The sequence below is a fragment of the Labeo rohita genome, chromosome 12, assembly GCF_022985175.1.
Source record: "Labeo rohita strain BAU-BD-2019 chromosome 12, IGBB_LRoh.1.0, whole genome shotgun sequence".
Lineage (NCBI taxonomy): Eukaryota > Metazoa > Chordata > Actinopteri > Cypriniformes > Cyprinidae > Labeo > Labeo rohita.
Window position 1 is genome coordinate 25779746 of NC_066880.1, and position 16647 is coordinate 25796392.

Here is a 16647-nt window from a genome sequence, read left to right on the forward strand (position 1 = left end):
TTCTGCAGATGGAATGCAAAGGTACGTGGTGTATTTTTGTAAGCTGCTGTCTTCTTTTGGTGTGATAGTATCTAAGCAGGGGGTGATGCATGTCCTCTGATGACTCTCCAAAACAAACTTGTTTCTTTGTTGATGCTTTGTTGGACTTCATGTTTGAAGCTGGATAAGGGGTTTACTGTAGCTAACTGGACCAGAAATGTAGTAGTGGGTAGGTGGTATTAATCTATTTTAACTATGAGGTACTTTATCTCTAAATGAACTTACCCTAAAGTTATAGTACTTTAGGGTAAGTTAATGTTTTCAGGACGAGTATTGCCTAACATGACTGCTTTTTGAACAGTTCATTTTAATGTCTTCCCTGCTAGCCCTAGTAAATATTTAAATCTTAATATATTGGTTGAAAATCAACTATTAGTAGTAGATATGCCGTTGACCGATTGCTGTGAACTGGAGGTCAAAGACGTCTTCTTTGTTGATGCTTTGTTGGATTTCATGTTTGAAGCTGGATAAGGGGTTAACTGTAACTAACTGGACCAAAAATGTAGTAATAATCTATCTTTATGTTGAGAAAACTGTCTTAGTTAGGCCTATCCTTGGTGCTTTATCTCTAAACGACCTTACCCTTATGTTATAGTACGTTTTTAATGTTTTCAGTAAGAGTATTGCCTAACATGAATGCTTTTTGAACAGTTAATTTTAATGTCTTCTCTGCTAGCCTAGTAAATATTTAAATCTTAATATATTGGTTGAAAATCACCCATTAGTAGTAGATATGCCATTGACTGATTGCTTTAGCTGTGAACTGGAAGTCAAAGATGCCTTTGTTGGATTTCATGTTTGAAGCTGGGTAAGGTGTTTTTTATTGCGTGATTTCACATTTTCACATTCCCACGGGATTCAGACATTCCTGCTTTTATGGTAATGGTGTGTTATACATTCTGCAGATGGAATGCAAAGGTACGTGGTTTATTTTTGTAATTTGCTGTCCTCGTTTGGCGTGACAGTATCTAAGCAGGGGGTGATGCGTGTAATGTAAAATGTTGTAATAATTTAGTCTTAGTTAGGCCTATCCTTGGTGTTTTATCTCTAAACGACCTTATTCTGATGTTATAGTACGTTTTTCAAGTTTTCAGGAAGAGTATTGTCTAACATGACTGGTTTTTGAACTGTCTTCTCTGCTAGTAAATATTGAAATCCTAATATATTGGTTGAAAATCACCTATTAGTAGTGGATATGCCATTGACTGATTGCTTTAGCTGTGAACTAGAGGTCAAAGATGTCTTCTGTACCCCCTGGGTTTACATCTTTTGATGTCTATGGGCCACAGTGCTGGCAATGAAAAGCTACCATGCTCATGTGTTATCTGTTGGGAAGAGGGGAGGGCAGATGTTTACAGAGCATTATCACCAGCTGATATGAGTCAGACCCTTCATAGTACTAACACCTCCAGCTATATCTTGTTTGTAGGACAAGATAGCAAATCTTGTTTGTAGGACTTTCTGAACTTCTGAGTATAATGAATGGAACACGCAATGAAAACAGCAGGTGCAGATTTCAAAGACTGAAAGATTTGTACAGAAGTATTACTTTGAAAGATGCTTTTATTGTAAGAAAATGGCATATAAATCTCTGTACCTTTAAAAAAGCCACAACTGATTAAGAAGAACATTTTGAGGTGTCTGACCTAGTCGTGCAGCATAAAAACAAGCAGGGTGAATTCTGGATGCCACTGTGTTAAGGCACTTTCAATAATGCCAAAAGATATATGGTGAGCACAGAATATCCATCTTGAAAAGATAACAGAGAACTAAAAATAGCTTACAGATAAAATGTATTCTCAAAAGAAAAAAAAGGCAATAGGACTGGTTTTACTCTGACAATAAATCTCTACAAATATCACAAAAATATTACCACTGTATATATATATATATATATATATATATATATATACATAAATATTTACCCCTGGTCCTACAATAAATAAGATTACATAATTGGTTTTCCAGCACAGCACTTTGTGTTCAAGCTATTTTAGACTACAGGCAGTCTTCTCGTCATTGTTTGAGTCAAGTTGAGCCATGAATATGATTGGTGAAAATGACTGGAGAAAATAATCTGTAGTTATGTCTGGTGTCAATAATAGAGCTGATTATGTAACTTCATAAACAATTCCAATCTTACCCACATTTTATCTGGGACGTTGTGACTTGACTGCCCTTCCATTTGGGAAGTACAGGGTGTATTTAAGTAAAAAGCCTGCCCTCTAGTGGTGCACAAACTGTATTGAGTCTGATTCATTATAGGAGTAGATTCCCATCGTCTTAAAAAAAAGAAAGAAAGAAAGAAAGAAAAAACTTTCAAGTTTCCCATAATACAAACATAAGGTATCCATAAGCCTTTAAAAGAAGAATTTAAATAAAAACGCAAAGGGATAGTACACAAAAAAATTGCAATATCTGTTGTGTTGTTTCAGACCTGTATGACTTTCTTATATATTTTGAACAACGTTGGTCACCGAAGTTTCGATTCCCACTGACCTCATATAATACCATTCTTCAAAAACTATATTATTCGGTGTTCCACAGAAGAAAAAAAAAAAAAAACATACAGGTTTGGGACAACAGATGTTTCATTTCGGGGGGACTGTTCCTTTAAGAGGTGTATGCATAAAAAAGACCAAATGGAACTAAATTTAGTAATATCAATCAATTTAAATTAAACAGTCTCCACCAGCGGACTTTTTAGGTATTTTACACTGGTGTGTTTCTGTTTTATATTAGCCGTATTTATACCACAAACTAAATTCCTTGCTAAAATGCTTCTTAGAAACATTATCAATACTCAGTCCAGATCATGGTGCTGTCTCTACTTATTTTTAAGACCCAGACCAAAAACCTGAAACCACTGCTTGTGCAATCAGTCAAACATAAAACAGCAGAGAAAAAAATGAAGGGCTCATTTATGAAACATCGGCTCCAGCACAAGGCGGTCTGAGTCCACATCTGAGGCCGTTTTGGAAATATGGACTCCAGTCCTTCTGATTAGGACAGTTATGGGAGTCGTGGGGTGCGGCGGGGAGCTGAGACGCCCCCAGTGGCACCGCATGACAGAAGTGTGGGCGAAGGCAACTTGGTGTCACAGAGCTGGGCGAGACATCTTCCATTCTCCTCTTCGCTGACGAACCACACAAGACACTCCAGGGCAGGGCATGTTACAAGATTCAGTTTTAGAAATCAGTGTCCCAGCCGGAATTGTCATCTGGGGGAGGGTCCTCATTGTCCTCGGGAAAGCTATCAAAGTTACTGGTGTCAGTCGGGCTTGCAACCTAATAGGTGCGTGAACAGAGGAAATGTAAATGTAAAAATCATAATGTGTGACTGCATATTTATTCATTATTCAATGTTTAAAATTCAAACCAGTATAAATTATTATTTCATTCATTAATATTTCATTATAATCAGTTAACTTTATTTTATGACTTTATTGTGGAAATAGGGCTGCACAATTAAACAAAATAAGACTGAAATAGCCTAGTGCAATTATCAAATCACAAAGGCTGCAATTTAATTTTGATAAAGAAGAAATTAAGAGCAATAAATATTATTATTGTAATTTCACAGTTATACTGTGCGAAAATATATTATGTTTCCTAAAAGTTAAAAAGATTTAATTTTACAGTGAAATATAACAATAATATATTTATTATTTTGGTTCTTTTTATTATTATTTATCACAAAAATCATAGTTAGATTTTTTTTTTTTCACCAAACCAAAATCCTACATTTTTCTGACAGCATTTAACGTACAATGTAATTATGTTTGATTTATTTTAAATGCAAATCTCTTAGTGTCTCCTCCTGTCAAATATTCATACTTATTAGTTAAATTGGAGCATGTTTAAAATGGAGATGTTTTATACTCACATCAGGAATAATTGGAGGGGTGAGAGTTCCTTTGCGCAATCCTTCCCAGTTAAAGCCTTCAAACCATCTGTAATGAAAAAAAAAAAATTTAGTCTTTGATTCCAAAGTTTTAAACACATACTTAGAAAAGAGGCATTACCAAAATGACAAACACATCTTGACCCCATGCACAGCATAATAAGATTAGTTTTATAGGAATTTCTTGACCTTAATGTTTTATTATTAAATCTCAGCCTCTTTCCAGACTTAAAAAACACAATTTTTCCCCAAATCCCCAAAGAACAGGGATATTACAGTACTCACTTGTGCTTTTGGATATCTTTGACTCCATTTTTCAAGTTTCCTAGCCTCTCAGACGGATTGTCTCTGGGGGAAACAATATATTTCGAAGCAGATTTAGTTTATGGAGTTGACGTTTTGTCAAAAATGTCCTTGTTAAATCTAGTTCCAGCTAAGGTTTTTTTTTTTTTTTAACTTTAAGGTATAAATGTGTGCTACAAGTTAAAACAGCAGAACATTTTAGTTCATTTAAAACTTGAACTTGAACTTAAAGAGCTTTAAAATGTACCCACCTGCATAGTTTTTTAATTAGATTGCCTGCATTTTTGGTGATCTTCTTTGGAAATTCTATCATGTCGATTCCTCTTAAAATTATATTATACGTCTTCATTGGATCCGGTCCTGAGAATGGTGGGCTGAACAAGAAATGCACATTAGATTTTATAAAACTCGAAGGAGGAGTAATCCTAACACACAAACTGAAAAACATTTGAGCTTATCTTGTCAAACCCAACGACAGGAAACATGTTTTACCTTCCAGTCAAGAGTTCATACATAAGAATTCCCAATGACCAGTAGTCTGCTGAGATGTCATGGCCTTTATTCAGTATGATCTCTGGGGCTACATACTCCGGCGTTCCGCAGAAAGTCCATGTTTTCTTCCCAAATCCAATCTTTTTGGCAAAGCCAAAGTCCACCTACAAGAGACAAGAAGTGTATTCATATCAAAACTACACTTTTGTTGCTTTTAGTTTATGTTTTTCAGCTTTAAATATACTATTGTCCTCCAAAGTTGACAATAAACAAAGTCATTTTGGGTAAATGGACTAAAAATATTGATGACTAATGTTGCACTCAGGGGCGTATGCAAATTGTTGCCCAAACAGATGCTTTCTAAAATGGAAAGTCCTTCCCTCTGATACTGACTAACAACAAAATTCACCAGCCTTTGAATGTGTCATCTCATATTATAAAGTGTTTGAGAGGTATACTCACAAGCTTGGCATATCCTCTGTGATCCAGAATGAGATTTTCTGGCTTTAAATCACGGTAGATTATTCCCTTGGAATGCAGGTAAGCGAAGGCTTCAACCACACAGGCTGTATAAAACCGTGTAGTGGAGTCTTCAAATGATCCTCTACAAATAATAAAAAAAAAAAAAACATTTATGTTTTACTGGGTTTCTATCATTTAGAGTGATTACCATCGCCACCATCGCAAGAGCAATTTGGCTACCTATCTCTAAGAATGGTCCAAAGCTCTCCTCCTAGACAGGCCTCCATCAACATGTACAGATATTTACTGTCTTTGAAAGTCCTGTACAACCTGAAGGAACACAAATACACAATTTTGCCCATCAATATCTGTTTTTGCTTTGATATTTAATAGGATATGACCTCCAATGATGTTTTAGCACCTACCTTACAATAAAGTCTGAATGGGCCTCCTGCATGATTTGTTTCTCAGAGCGGATGTGCTCCTGTTGCCGCGTGTCCACGATGTGACGCTTCTTCAGAATCTTCATTGCAAACGTTTTGGTCTCTTCACTCTTGAGCTGCACCTGTGAACACCAAAGGCACGTGAAAAATGAGTGCTGGGAAAGTGCTAATAAGCTAATTTTCTGTGGAAACTAGCTGTAAAAACAAGTGCCAGTGCTCCTTAATATAGCACTTGAGTCATGGTCTATTAACGTGTTAAGGGTCCTCAAAATAGCTCAAGTGAGCAAGAATTCTTCACATTGCGTCTCTGTGAACGCACTTACGTGTTCATTCGATCCTGTAGCTATCTAGCAAACGGATAGCACTACAGCCATATATCACAGCCCCGGTGAAAGGACACTTGTTTTTACTATGTTGCCGCAGTGCCAGAAATAGGCGAGTGGAAAGGGGAATCCTCTGCCCAGATCACTGGGCTTTCCTTTACAACAGAATCTGATCCGCAATGCGGAACTCTGCCCTCCTCTCTACGTCAAAGTTTCCATCATCTTCCTTCAACATAAATGGTCCTGCGGTAAATACAATGATGATTTATTACGGAACAGCATTCTATCTATCTGTTAGTCTGTCTGTCTGTCTGTCTGTCTATCTCTCTATCTATCTGCCTATCCGTCTGTCTATCTGTCTGTCTATCCGTCTGTGCGTCAACTGTTTGTGTGCCTACTGACCTACCTACTGGACCACTGACCATCTCTATAAAGTCATGCACTATCTATCGATCGATCTGTCTGTCTGCCCGTCCGTCCGTCCATCAACTGTCTGCCTACCTAACTACTTACTGTCTGTCTACCGACTTTCCTACCTAACCACTTACCATTTATTACATCATACATACATCATACATCTGTCTGTCTGTCTGTCCGTCCGTCCATCCATTAACTGTCTGTCTGTCTACCTACCTACTTACTTTATGTGTCTGCCTGTCTATCTGCCTATCGACCTACCTACTTGACCATTACCAACGATCTATTTTGTCATACTCTGTATCTATCTATCTATCTATCTATCTATCTATCTGTCTGTCTATCCATCCGTCCGTCCGTCGATCTGTCAGTCCACTGTCTGCCTACCTAATTACTATGTCTAACAATCTTCCTACCTAACCACTTCCCATCTACTTATTACATCCTACAGTATCTTTCTGTCGGTCTGTCTGTCTATTTATCTATCTACTCATTAAACAAGTCTTCTTGGACTTTGAATGGCAGTAAGTCAGATGTCTGCTCTTTTAGCTCTGTTGTGGAAAGTTACCCTGAATAGAGCTACAACATTCCTAGACCTGATCTGTCCATCAGCACAGAAGAACACATAAGAGCTGCTCATATGTCAAGCACTGTGCAGAGTAGATCAGCAAAATGTTTTCTTATTATTTGTTGATAGAAGTTTTTGTTTAGTGGTACTGCATAACAAGTAGCAGAATACTATCTGGTTGGGGTCCAATCCTGCTCCTGGAGGGCCATTGTCCTTCAACCAGCACCAACAAACTTTCCTGGAAGTTTCTAATGAGTCTGAAAACCTTGATTAGCTGGTTCTGTTGTGTTTAAACACCTGCAAGACTGCAGCCCTCTAGGAACAGGTTGTGGCATCCCTGGTATATAGCAAAATCTCCAAATGCATTAACTGTTTTTGTTTTTTTGTCTTTTTTTGCTGCAATCACCTTTCAATGTTTAATTATAGAAGAAGCTCAAGAATTTGAACATATGCATTTTTATGTACATGAAAACATAAAGCATGCAATGCATGCATATAGAAGGCAGGCCATCCTACCAGCTCAACTCTTCCAAATCCTCCAACTCCCAATGTGTCGATGATGTTGAAATCCGCCAGCTTCAGGTTGGAGAAGAAGGCATTCTCTGCCTCGTATCTGCATTTTTTGAAGTGGAAAAAGGGAAACTTCTTAGAGGTTTGGATAGAGTATGTAATAGGGAATGTTGGAGCAGGAATTGGGGCAGGAAGGCTGTTTATTCGCTCCCTCTCTTTTCTCTCCTTTACCGCAATAGGAAGTAGCTCACGCATTCTGACCTCCTTGTGGCTTGACCAAACCAAATACTGTGAAACAGTTAAATGCACAATTCTCAAAACGGCTAGCAATATTGCGAAGACGATTTTGCAATATCTGGCTTGCAATATGCAATACAGTCCTCGCCTCAAGAGCACGTATGGCAGAATAATAACAACAGTCTTCGCTGGAGTTAAGGCGCCATTTCCAGGTTACATTTCGAGATTCGGGATGCAGCGTAGATCGAGTGTGGCGAAGGACAGAGCGATCCAGATTGGTGGAGCCTCTCCGCATTAATATTGGTTTGTGAAAGCTTCTCTGGATACCAAGTTTGGATGCAGAAATACCCAAAGATGTCACAGTCATCAGCAGAGACAGTACTAAAAGTCGCGCAAAGGTCCTTGCTGAAAATCTCACAAAGCAAGAGATTCTGTCCTTGCAGCAGCAGGAGTTCACGGCGAGGGACAGTACGCTTGACTGAGGAGACTAGTGCTGTCCTTATGACTAAGTCTCAGTCCCTGTGCTTAAACTGGGCTTGACTGTGATCCTTGTGTGAGCTGCAGTCTCTACTAATACTGCCTTGCCGGATCCAGCTTTATTTTTAGCATGTGAACTTGGCTTACGCTTCTTCTAGTCAGAAAAGGTTTTCCTGCGCTACCCTCACACCACCATCTCTCTTTAAAGTTCAAATGTAACTTGAGAAGGACATTGGCACTGCATAATTATGAGTCCATTTACATGCTTTAGAGTTGAGAGAATTAAGCTTTCAATTAGCACATATATTAACAAAATTAGCTCGTCCTGAAAATAAGTGTGATACCTAGGCCTTCTGACGGGAAGAACCTGGAAGACTAGAAGAAATGTAAGATAGGAAAATAGGATGAAGCAATCAGGAATTACCCTAGTGAAAAATGAATATACTGAAATGTGTTTAAAATACATTTATTTCATATGAATATAATTTATATGTTTATTTCATTAAGTATACTACAAATACATTTACATATTATGTACTTAAAAATACCCTGCAGTTGTATTTTTAGTATACTAAACTTGTATATTTAAAGTCTGCTAAATAGAAACAACTAATTTTGCACTTAATGCACTTTAATTGTACAGAAGTAGTGCTGAAGTCCAACTAAAGATATACTTAAGTATATTTGATTGTGCTAAAGTGGAACTATTGCAAGTGTACTGCAGGTATTTAAAGACCAATATTATTTAAAGATCATACAGTTCTCATCAACAGTGACATTAAAACATATTTTAGACTTAATATTAAGAAATGTGCATTGTGCACAAGTAGTACTCCAAATAAAGTTTAATTACCATGTCAGTAAATATGTTAACAGACTTCAACTATACTTGTATAAAATAAATGTCTTTTAAATATATTACTTTTTTATAGGGTAGGAATCGTTATTAACTGTACTTTGTTACAATACATTGTTTTGAGGAATTTGTACTTTTGAAGCTGAAGCTGCAAGGGAAAAAGGTTTTTTTATTACTCCTTAAAATGATAAAAACCTGCTACTTATCTTAGTGCATATATGCATTTAGATTTTAATTAGCTATAACAATTCATGCTTGGGTGACAGTTGACCTAAAGAAATATTTTAAGAAATATCTAAAGAAATCTCTTATTTATAACCACCAATCTGTCAGTCAAAGGTTAAACAACTATAAAATCTGACACTGATTAAATTAATTTATAATATAGGCTTCTGTATAACTCTCATGTGGCCTAGAGATTCATATAGTCAAGACAAATGACAATTGGATTTTATTAATATTTCCTTTTTAAAAAACTTTGCACATTTGACCATTATGATTTATTGTGAATCATAAATAATACTTAATTATTTAATAAGTAAAACTGTTTTAATTAAAGTTTAGTTTCACTCAAGGTTTGTTTATTTATTAAGGTTCTATGGACCTTACTTTTAAAGAGATAGTTTTTCTTTTTTCTTTTTTTGTTTTCTCCAAAGAATTAAACCGTTGCGATCCCATGTTGTCTTGGATTGATTCATTGATTGCATTGATTTCAACATTGTTTATTTTTCACAAAACAAAGATACATACAGGTACATAGTAATACACGTTTAGAATGAGAGTGAGTAAATGAATTTAAATTTTTGGATGAACTATCAATTTATAAGACACATCATAGTATTTCCACTTGCCATTCACAAATCTAGACGGTAAAATTCCGAAAGTCTCGAGGTCAAAGTCACAGAATCCCTCATGACACTTTAGAAGCTGGAAAACACCCTGGAAGACCACCACTGCTATTTGACACGGCAAGGACAAGATATCTGCAGTAAGTTTCCACATTTAACCAAGACACCGGGCAGGGGGACAGCTGCCCTCTCCAACCTCTCCAGGCAATAAGAGAACTCAGACCACTGCAGTTGTCTGCATAAGAACACGCCACATAATGACATGGCTGTTTCTGCCAAGGTCGAATAGTCATTTGGAAAGAAGTGAGTATTCCGGTACGTTGTCCCATCTGTATGAAGCACGTAAAGCATCCAGTTTTAGTATTTTGGGAATAACCAGAACCAGTTCTTGATTCCCAGCCCTACTTGATTCCCAGCCCTACATTTTCATAGTTCCTATAACTACTGGCAGAAGTACCATTTTTTTACATGTTTACACTGCAGGAACTGGGAACGATTTTAGTTATAGAGAAGCCTTTTGGGGGGGACTTTAGAGTAGGGTCTAACTCAGCACAATAGGAACTACCAGAGACATAAGGGGCCTTCGCACCAGATAGTTATAGAAACTAGACACCAGGGTGGTCCCCTGTGAACTAAATGTTCCCCTAGGGCCATTTTCCTGGTAACATTCATACCACCAATATGAAACTCTGAAGTGATCTAGGCTGGCCAGCAGCGGCGTCATTTAAGAATGACGTTCGACAATGTCAACAAATGAAAGATGGAGGAAAGGGAAGTGCCTGGTGTTCAGCAAATAAGTACCCAGTGCGAATGTCCCTATAAACTGCAAATCAACTCTGGGACTAAGAGTTCTTTGATAAATAAAATTACGTTGGACATTATGGAACATGTTTACTAGGGCCAGAGGTATTAAAAAACTAACTGTTATAATCAGCAGCTCTATAGTTAAAGGGACAGTTCACCCAAAAATGTAAATTCCCACAAAAATTTTGTTTATATTTGGAACACAAATGGTGCACAAGAACGAAACTCTTGTTTCCAGCCGCCTTGTCACAATTGTGTATTGTTAAAGGCGGTATATAAATAAAGGTGATTTGATTTGATTTTGATTTGTGAGTCACACTTGCACATCTGAAGTTCTGATTATCATATTTGATGTAATCTGTGTGTTGCATGTCCATTAACGTTTATATGTGATTAAAAACCTAAGATCTATTCATCACTTAAAGTGACCACATCTCTTCAGAAGATATAGATTAAGTAATTAGATTCATATGGTTTCATATTATGATGCCTTTATGTACTTTTTGAAGCTTGAAAATGATTACTGTCAATAAATAGACATGACCATGGACCACAAAACTAACTTTTTTTTTTTTTTACAATAATTTATAAAATATCTTCATGGAACATGATCTTTACTTAATATCCTAATGATTTTTGGCACAAAAGCAAAATCAATGATCTTGACCCATACAATGTATTGTTGGCTATTGCTACAAATATACCTGTGCTATTTAAGACTGGTTTTGTGGTCCAGGGTCACAAATATGAAATAATATTAAATATACTGTATTTTAATCAAAATCATTTAACAATAAAAAATGTTTTTCAAAGATAAACAAAAGCCTTGAGGATGAGTAAATGTGTTCAGAAATATGTGTAACCCTAACTCTAACGCTAACTAATGATTATGTCCAAATAAATTGACTATACAAATTAGTTAATGAAGTTTATTATTTCTAAACACATTATAAATGTTAGAAATATATTGCTCAAACACATTACAAAGACTATGAACTATGTAGTACTGAATTGTGAAGTTAGAAAGTTGAACAGTTTTCTACCATTTTTGTGTTTAGGATTTTTTTTTTTGGGCAGGCTTAAAAATTGTCTTGATGACTGGAGCCACTGAGCATGGCCCCTCCCCTAACACTATAATAATAATCGTGAGTTACTGTCATTACCGTTAGTTACTACAGCCTACAGTTTGCTAGCTAGCTACGCCTTTATCCAATAAATTCTTATTGGTTGCGATTATTTACATAACAGCTAGGTCTCCCTATTTAAATTTATTTGTTTTTCACAGAGAGGCGTCAACTTTCCCACGAGTGGGCGTGGTTTCAGCACCAGGAGACACGCCCCCAGCGTATGAGAACAGAGAATACTTTTTTTTTTTCAAGATTTTTTAATAATTTTATTTATTCATTCAAATTTGGCTGGGTGGTTAATAACACATTTCTCTGTGGCGTGACAAACTCAGAACACATATTTAATATTGCTTTATATGGACTTTTTTTATATCCACTCTTCTTCAATGTGGAAGTAAGCCTATGAGTGAGACTTCCGGTTCTATAAGGAAATAACGAGAAGAATAAAAACGTGCAGTAAACTGTAAAACTGTTTGCAATACAAACAAGTGTGCTCATAATTAAGATAATACATTAAAATAATATGGTAAGACACACCAATTTGCAATATCAAGCAGCAAAACAAGCTTTGTACAGCTAAAAATAGCTGGATGCGGGTGAGACCAGAAGCCATAAAAATTTACAAATGGCCACGCCCGCTCTTACGGGACAAATAAGGTGGATACACAATCTAATTTTATTCTATGAATCAGCTTTTTTCAGGTGTCAGGTGGAGACAGGTGTCTCCAAGCTATGTTGTTCTCCATTGTTATGGTTACAAGCGTAACCCCTCTAATGTTTGAGCTCCATAAGTGGACAGAGGGGTGCGGGCTGGATTTCACATGAGCTGTTGACAGGTGATATGTTAGGTGTGAGCTCTGAGAAGAGTGACTGATGACTGACGTCACATGGTCGACTCGAGTGATTTTCCACTGCCCTAGCTGAGAGCATGAGTTACAGTGTGTTATGAAAACCCATATGTACTTCACAGGACAGTAAACAAGTCCAAGATACCAGCTGAGAGGCTTTGATAAGACAATCTGAAAAAGCCAGAACCGTTTTACAGTACTTGGGTTTTAAAACTTCTGGTGGAAAAAAACATTTGATGTAGGCTCCAAACCTAGTGAGGTGCCTTGCAGTCTATGGCTTAGGGCAGCAACCTAACTGAAATGGAGTTTGAAAAACACACTACACTGGCAACCTTAGGTGTCAAGCAGCTGATTTCAATTAAGTTTGGCATTAGCAGGTATTTACAGTACAAAACAGATATATTTTACAAAATATCTTCATGGAACATGATCTTTGCTTAATTTCCTAATGATTTTTGGCATAAAAGAAAAATCAATCATTTTGACCCATACATGTATTTTGGTTATTGCTGGTTATTGCTTCAAATATACCCCAGGCATATTTAAGGTTTTGTGGTCCAGGGTCACATATTGTTTTAATTATTAATCAATTAACTTATTTTATATGATACTTTTCAGTACTAAATTCTTTTAACAATCATTCCACTTTAGAAGACTTGGATTAAACTGCTCAATTCATATGCATTAATTTTACATTGTCATTATATACATTTTGAAGCTTGAAATAGTTGATTACATAGACTGTCAATTGATGGACAAAAAAAAAAAAATAAATAAATTTGAATATAAATATATATTAAAAAGTGATCCAAAAATTAACAAAAGGTCTTAAAAGCCAACCTTGTGTGTCAAGCAACTGATTTTAATTGAGTTGTTCAATATTGCTAAACTAATGACAACAAAAAAATTAAATACATTTTTTAAAATTAATAATTAATTACACAGATGTACCACTCATATAAATATTATGTATTACATACGTAATTATATAATTGGGTAACACTTTACAATCAGGTTCATTAGTTAACAACATCAGTACAGGGGGTCGAAACACAGGCAGTACTGAAACACGTCTAAGCTGTTCGCCAATCACACATTTCCTTTTTTCGGAAGGCGGGCATTCATTAAACCCGGAACTAATCGAGCTATTTGTGCCAGGCTGGGAGAAAGGTATTGTAATAATGTAAATTATGTGAAAAATAATAATAATATGTGAAAATCTCACCAAGCATGAGAGCATGTTCTAGTACACCCCCAAGACTTTGTAAAAGAGCATAATAGGACACCATGCATCACTTTTCTCATTAAATGCATTACCTTCATTGTAAGGAGTCTTTTTTTCAACAGATTTCCTCACAATGCATTATGGGATTGCTTCTCTGTGAAGGAGGTAAATTATACGGTCTTAGAATTAGCCAAAAGAAGAGAGCACAATTTACAAAAGCTTCTGCTCTGAGGCAAGACCTACAGTAAAAGAAGATATTTTGAACTAAAAGAAGATTGGACCCCATTGACTTTCATTGTATCACAGACGTTTGTGACAACTTCTGTAATTTGCAGAAGTCCGAAAGTTTTACATGCTTGGAACGACTTCTTAAAAATGCTGCCTATCTAGCATTTTCGGGAGGAATGTTCTAGACCTTGACTGGCCTCCAGTCTCTGGCAAAAAGCTGAAGAGCAGTCACATTCCTCCATGCAGAAGTGGCAGCCTTTCAACATATCCACTTCTGCTGTTACAGCTGTGAAAATAAGCCCTAAGTCCGAACTCCAGTCGGACCGCGGGCAGTTTCCTCAGGGGTCAGTGGTTAGCTAAGAACGGCTGGATGCTGGGCTTTGACCTCATACCCAACAAAGAAAAGATGGATGAAATGACAGAAAACAGCGTGCTGCGGGCGGCCTGCCCAGGTGTTCTCCACAATGCAGCATTTGACTGCATTACATCCCCTTGACTTCAGACGACCTCTTTAAGTCAGAGTGAGCTTTTGTTGACTTGGTTCTTGTCACATTATGTTTTACTCATTTCGCTTCGCACGTGTCTTACATGACCTATTTGACTGCACTGTGACTTTAAACAACATCAAAATGATATACCAGTTCACAGGCCTTGTAAAATTTCCAGCATAGACCTTTCTAGAGCAACTAAAAAATTATTTAATGATTGCCAAGTAGCATGACAGAACGAGCTAAATCCAGTGCATGCATGTGACCATTCCAGATACGTGTGAAATCGGACACGCTGTAAAACCATTGATATGAGCAACACTCAATTTTTTACATGCTACAATATCTTTTAAGCTTTGATACTAAAAATTAAACTGATAACTGTATTCAATATTAATTTTATTATTCTTAAAACAAAATTAAATCAAATCACATAAACACTGCTTTCAGTATTTCAGTATTTTAGGGCTCCTTATAATTTTTATTTTTTTTTTAACTTGACATCTATACTGGCTATTAAGAAATCTACAAATCTATAAATTCTGATTAATTTGATACATTAATCAAAATGGTATTGACAAAACAAAAAAAGTCAATTGAACAGATTGTTCAGTTCATATTAATACAATTCACTGTTTGATTGTGACTACAGTTTATTTTACTTTCATACAATTAACAATAGTAATATGGTTTGCCACACAATGTACAGAACGTTACATAATGTAAAGAAGACATAAGCCAAAGTTGAGAACCGCAAACCTCGCTTATCAGCTTCGCACCCTGATGCAACAACCATTAGTGGTTGGGTCATGTATCATTGGTATAATGGCCTTACATGGGGTTTGTTTCTTCGTCTGTTTTTAGATCTACATGCGAGGTCTCAGTCACATGAATCCGAACAGCAGTACTGACCTCGCACCAATCTCAGCTTTGTTCCTTCAACACCCTCTTCTGATGCCACAGATAACAACTGTCATTATGACGGATGGATGGCCTTTCTCCAAACTACAGCAGGACAGTAATAACACATTGGCACTTCAACCAACTGAGAAGGTCTTGCTTGGTAATTATTACAGTAGTTAAAGATAATAGTTATTTTGTAATAGTTCTCCAAGTGAGGTAATTGATATTTTGGCCAATTTGCTTTGGGAAGTAAAAATCTCATTTGTTTTATCCATAGTGAAATTTACTTAATTTAATTAAAAAATATATATATAAAATGTAAAATAATAAACAAAGTGCAAACGATACAAGACTATGTACTTAATAGTTTAGTGAGGGAAACAACTACAATAACAATAAAATAAAGAATTACAGAGATTTATAAAACTATTTTTCAAAATTGTTTTTCATATACAGTTGAGGTCAAAAATTTACATGCACCTTGCATAATCTGCAAAATTATTTTACCATAATAATCATCATACAAAATGCATGTTATTTTTTATTTAGTACTGACCTGAATAAGATAACTCGCATAAAAGATATTTTATATATAGGAATCTATAAAAATGACCCTGTTCAAAAGTTTACATTCACTTGATTTTTTATACTGTGTTGTTACCTGATTGATCCACAGAATCCTTCAGGAAAAATCCTTCAGGTCCCACATTTTCTTTGTTGTTATGAGTCCCTTTGTCCTGAGTCCCTTTGTCCTGAACAGTTATACTGCCTGCTGTTTTTCAGAAAAATCCTTCAGGTCCCACAAATTATTTGGTTTTTCAGCATTTTTGTGTATTTGAACCCTTTCCATCAATGACTGCATGATTTTAAGATCCATCTTTTCAAACTGAGGACAACTGAGAGGCTCATATGCAGCTATTACAGAGGTTTCAAACACTCACTGATGCTCCAGAGGGAAACACAATGCGTTAAGAATTTTTGAATTTGAAGATCAGGGTAAATTTAACTTATTTTGTCTTCTGGGAAACATGTAAGTGTCTTCTGTAGCTTCTGAAGTCAATACTAAATGAAAAAAATATGATACTTAAAAATAAGAGAAATAAGAGAAATGTACACATCTTCATTCTATTCAAAAGTTTACACCCC

The 16647-nt window shown here is 36.1% G+C and overlaps 1 protein-coding gene across 3 annotated transcripts in view; it reads right to left on the reverse strand.

Annotated features, from left to right (window-relative positions):
• Positions 1–2589: 2589 nt before the first annotated feature.
• The window catches only part of prkg1b (protein kinase cGMP-dependent 1b), a 174679-nt gene continuing 160621 nt past the window's right edge, over positions 2590–16647 (reverse strand). For 2 of the 3 annotated variants that reach the window (XM_051124320.1, XM_051124319.1), the window contains exons 10-18: positions 7467–7563; positions 5625–5764; positions 5440–5529; positions 5200–5341; positions 4738–4901; positions 4497–4619; positions 4228–4290; positions 3925–3991; positions 2590–3326 (exon numbers count right to left, since the gene is read on the reverse strand). In XM_051124320.1, the coding sequence (XP_050980277.1) occupies positions 3228–3326; positions 3925–3991; positions 4228–4290; positions 4497–4619; positions 4738–4901; positions 5200–5341; positions 5440–5529; positions 5625–5764; positions 7467–7563 (985 nt within the window). In that variant the 3' untranslated portion in view covers positions 2590–3227. Of the gene's footprint in view, positions 3327–3924; positions 3992–4227; positions 4291–4496; positions 4620–4737; positions 4902–5199; positions 5342–5439; positions 5530–5624; positions 5765–5965; positions 6209–7466; positions 7615–16647 lie in introns of those variants that run through there. The other variant, XM_051124321.1, reaches the window with a different exon arrangement.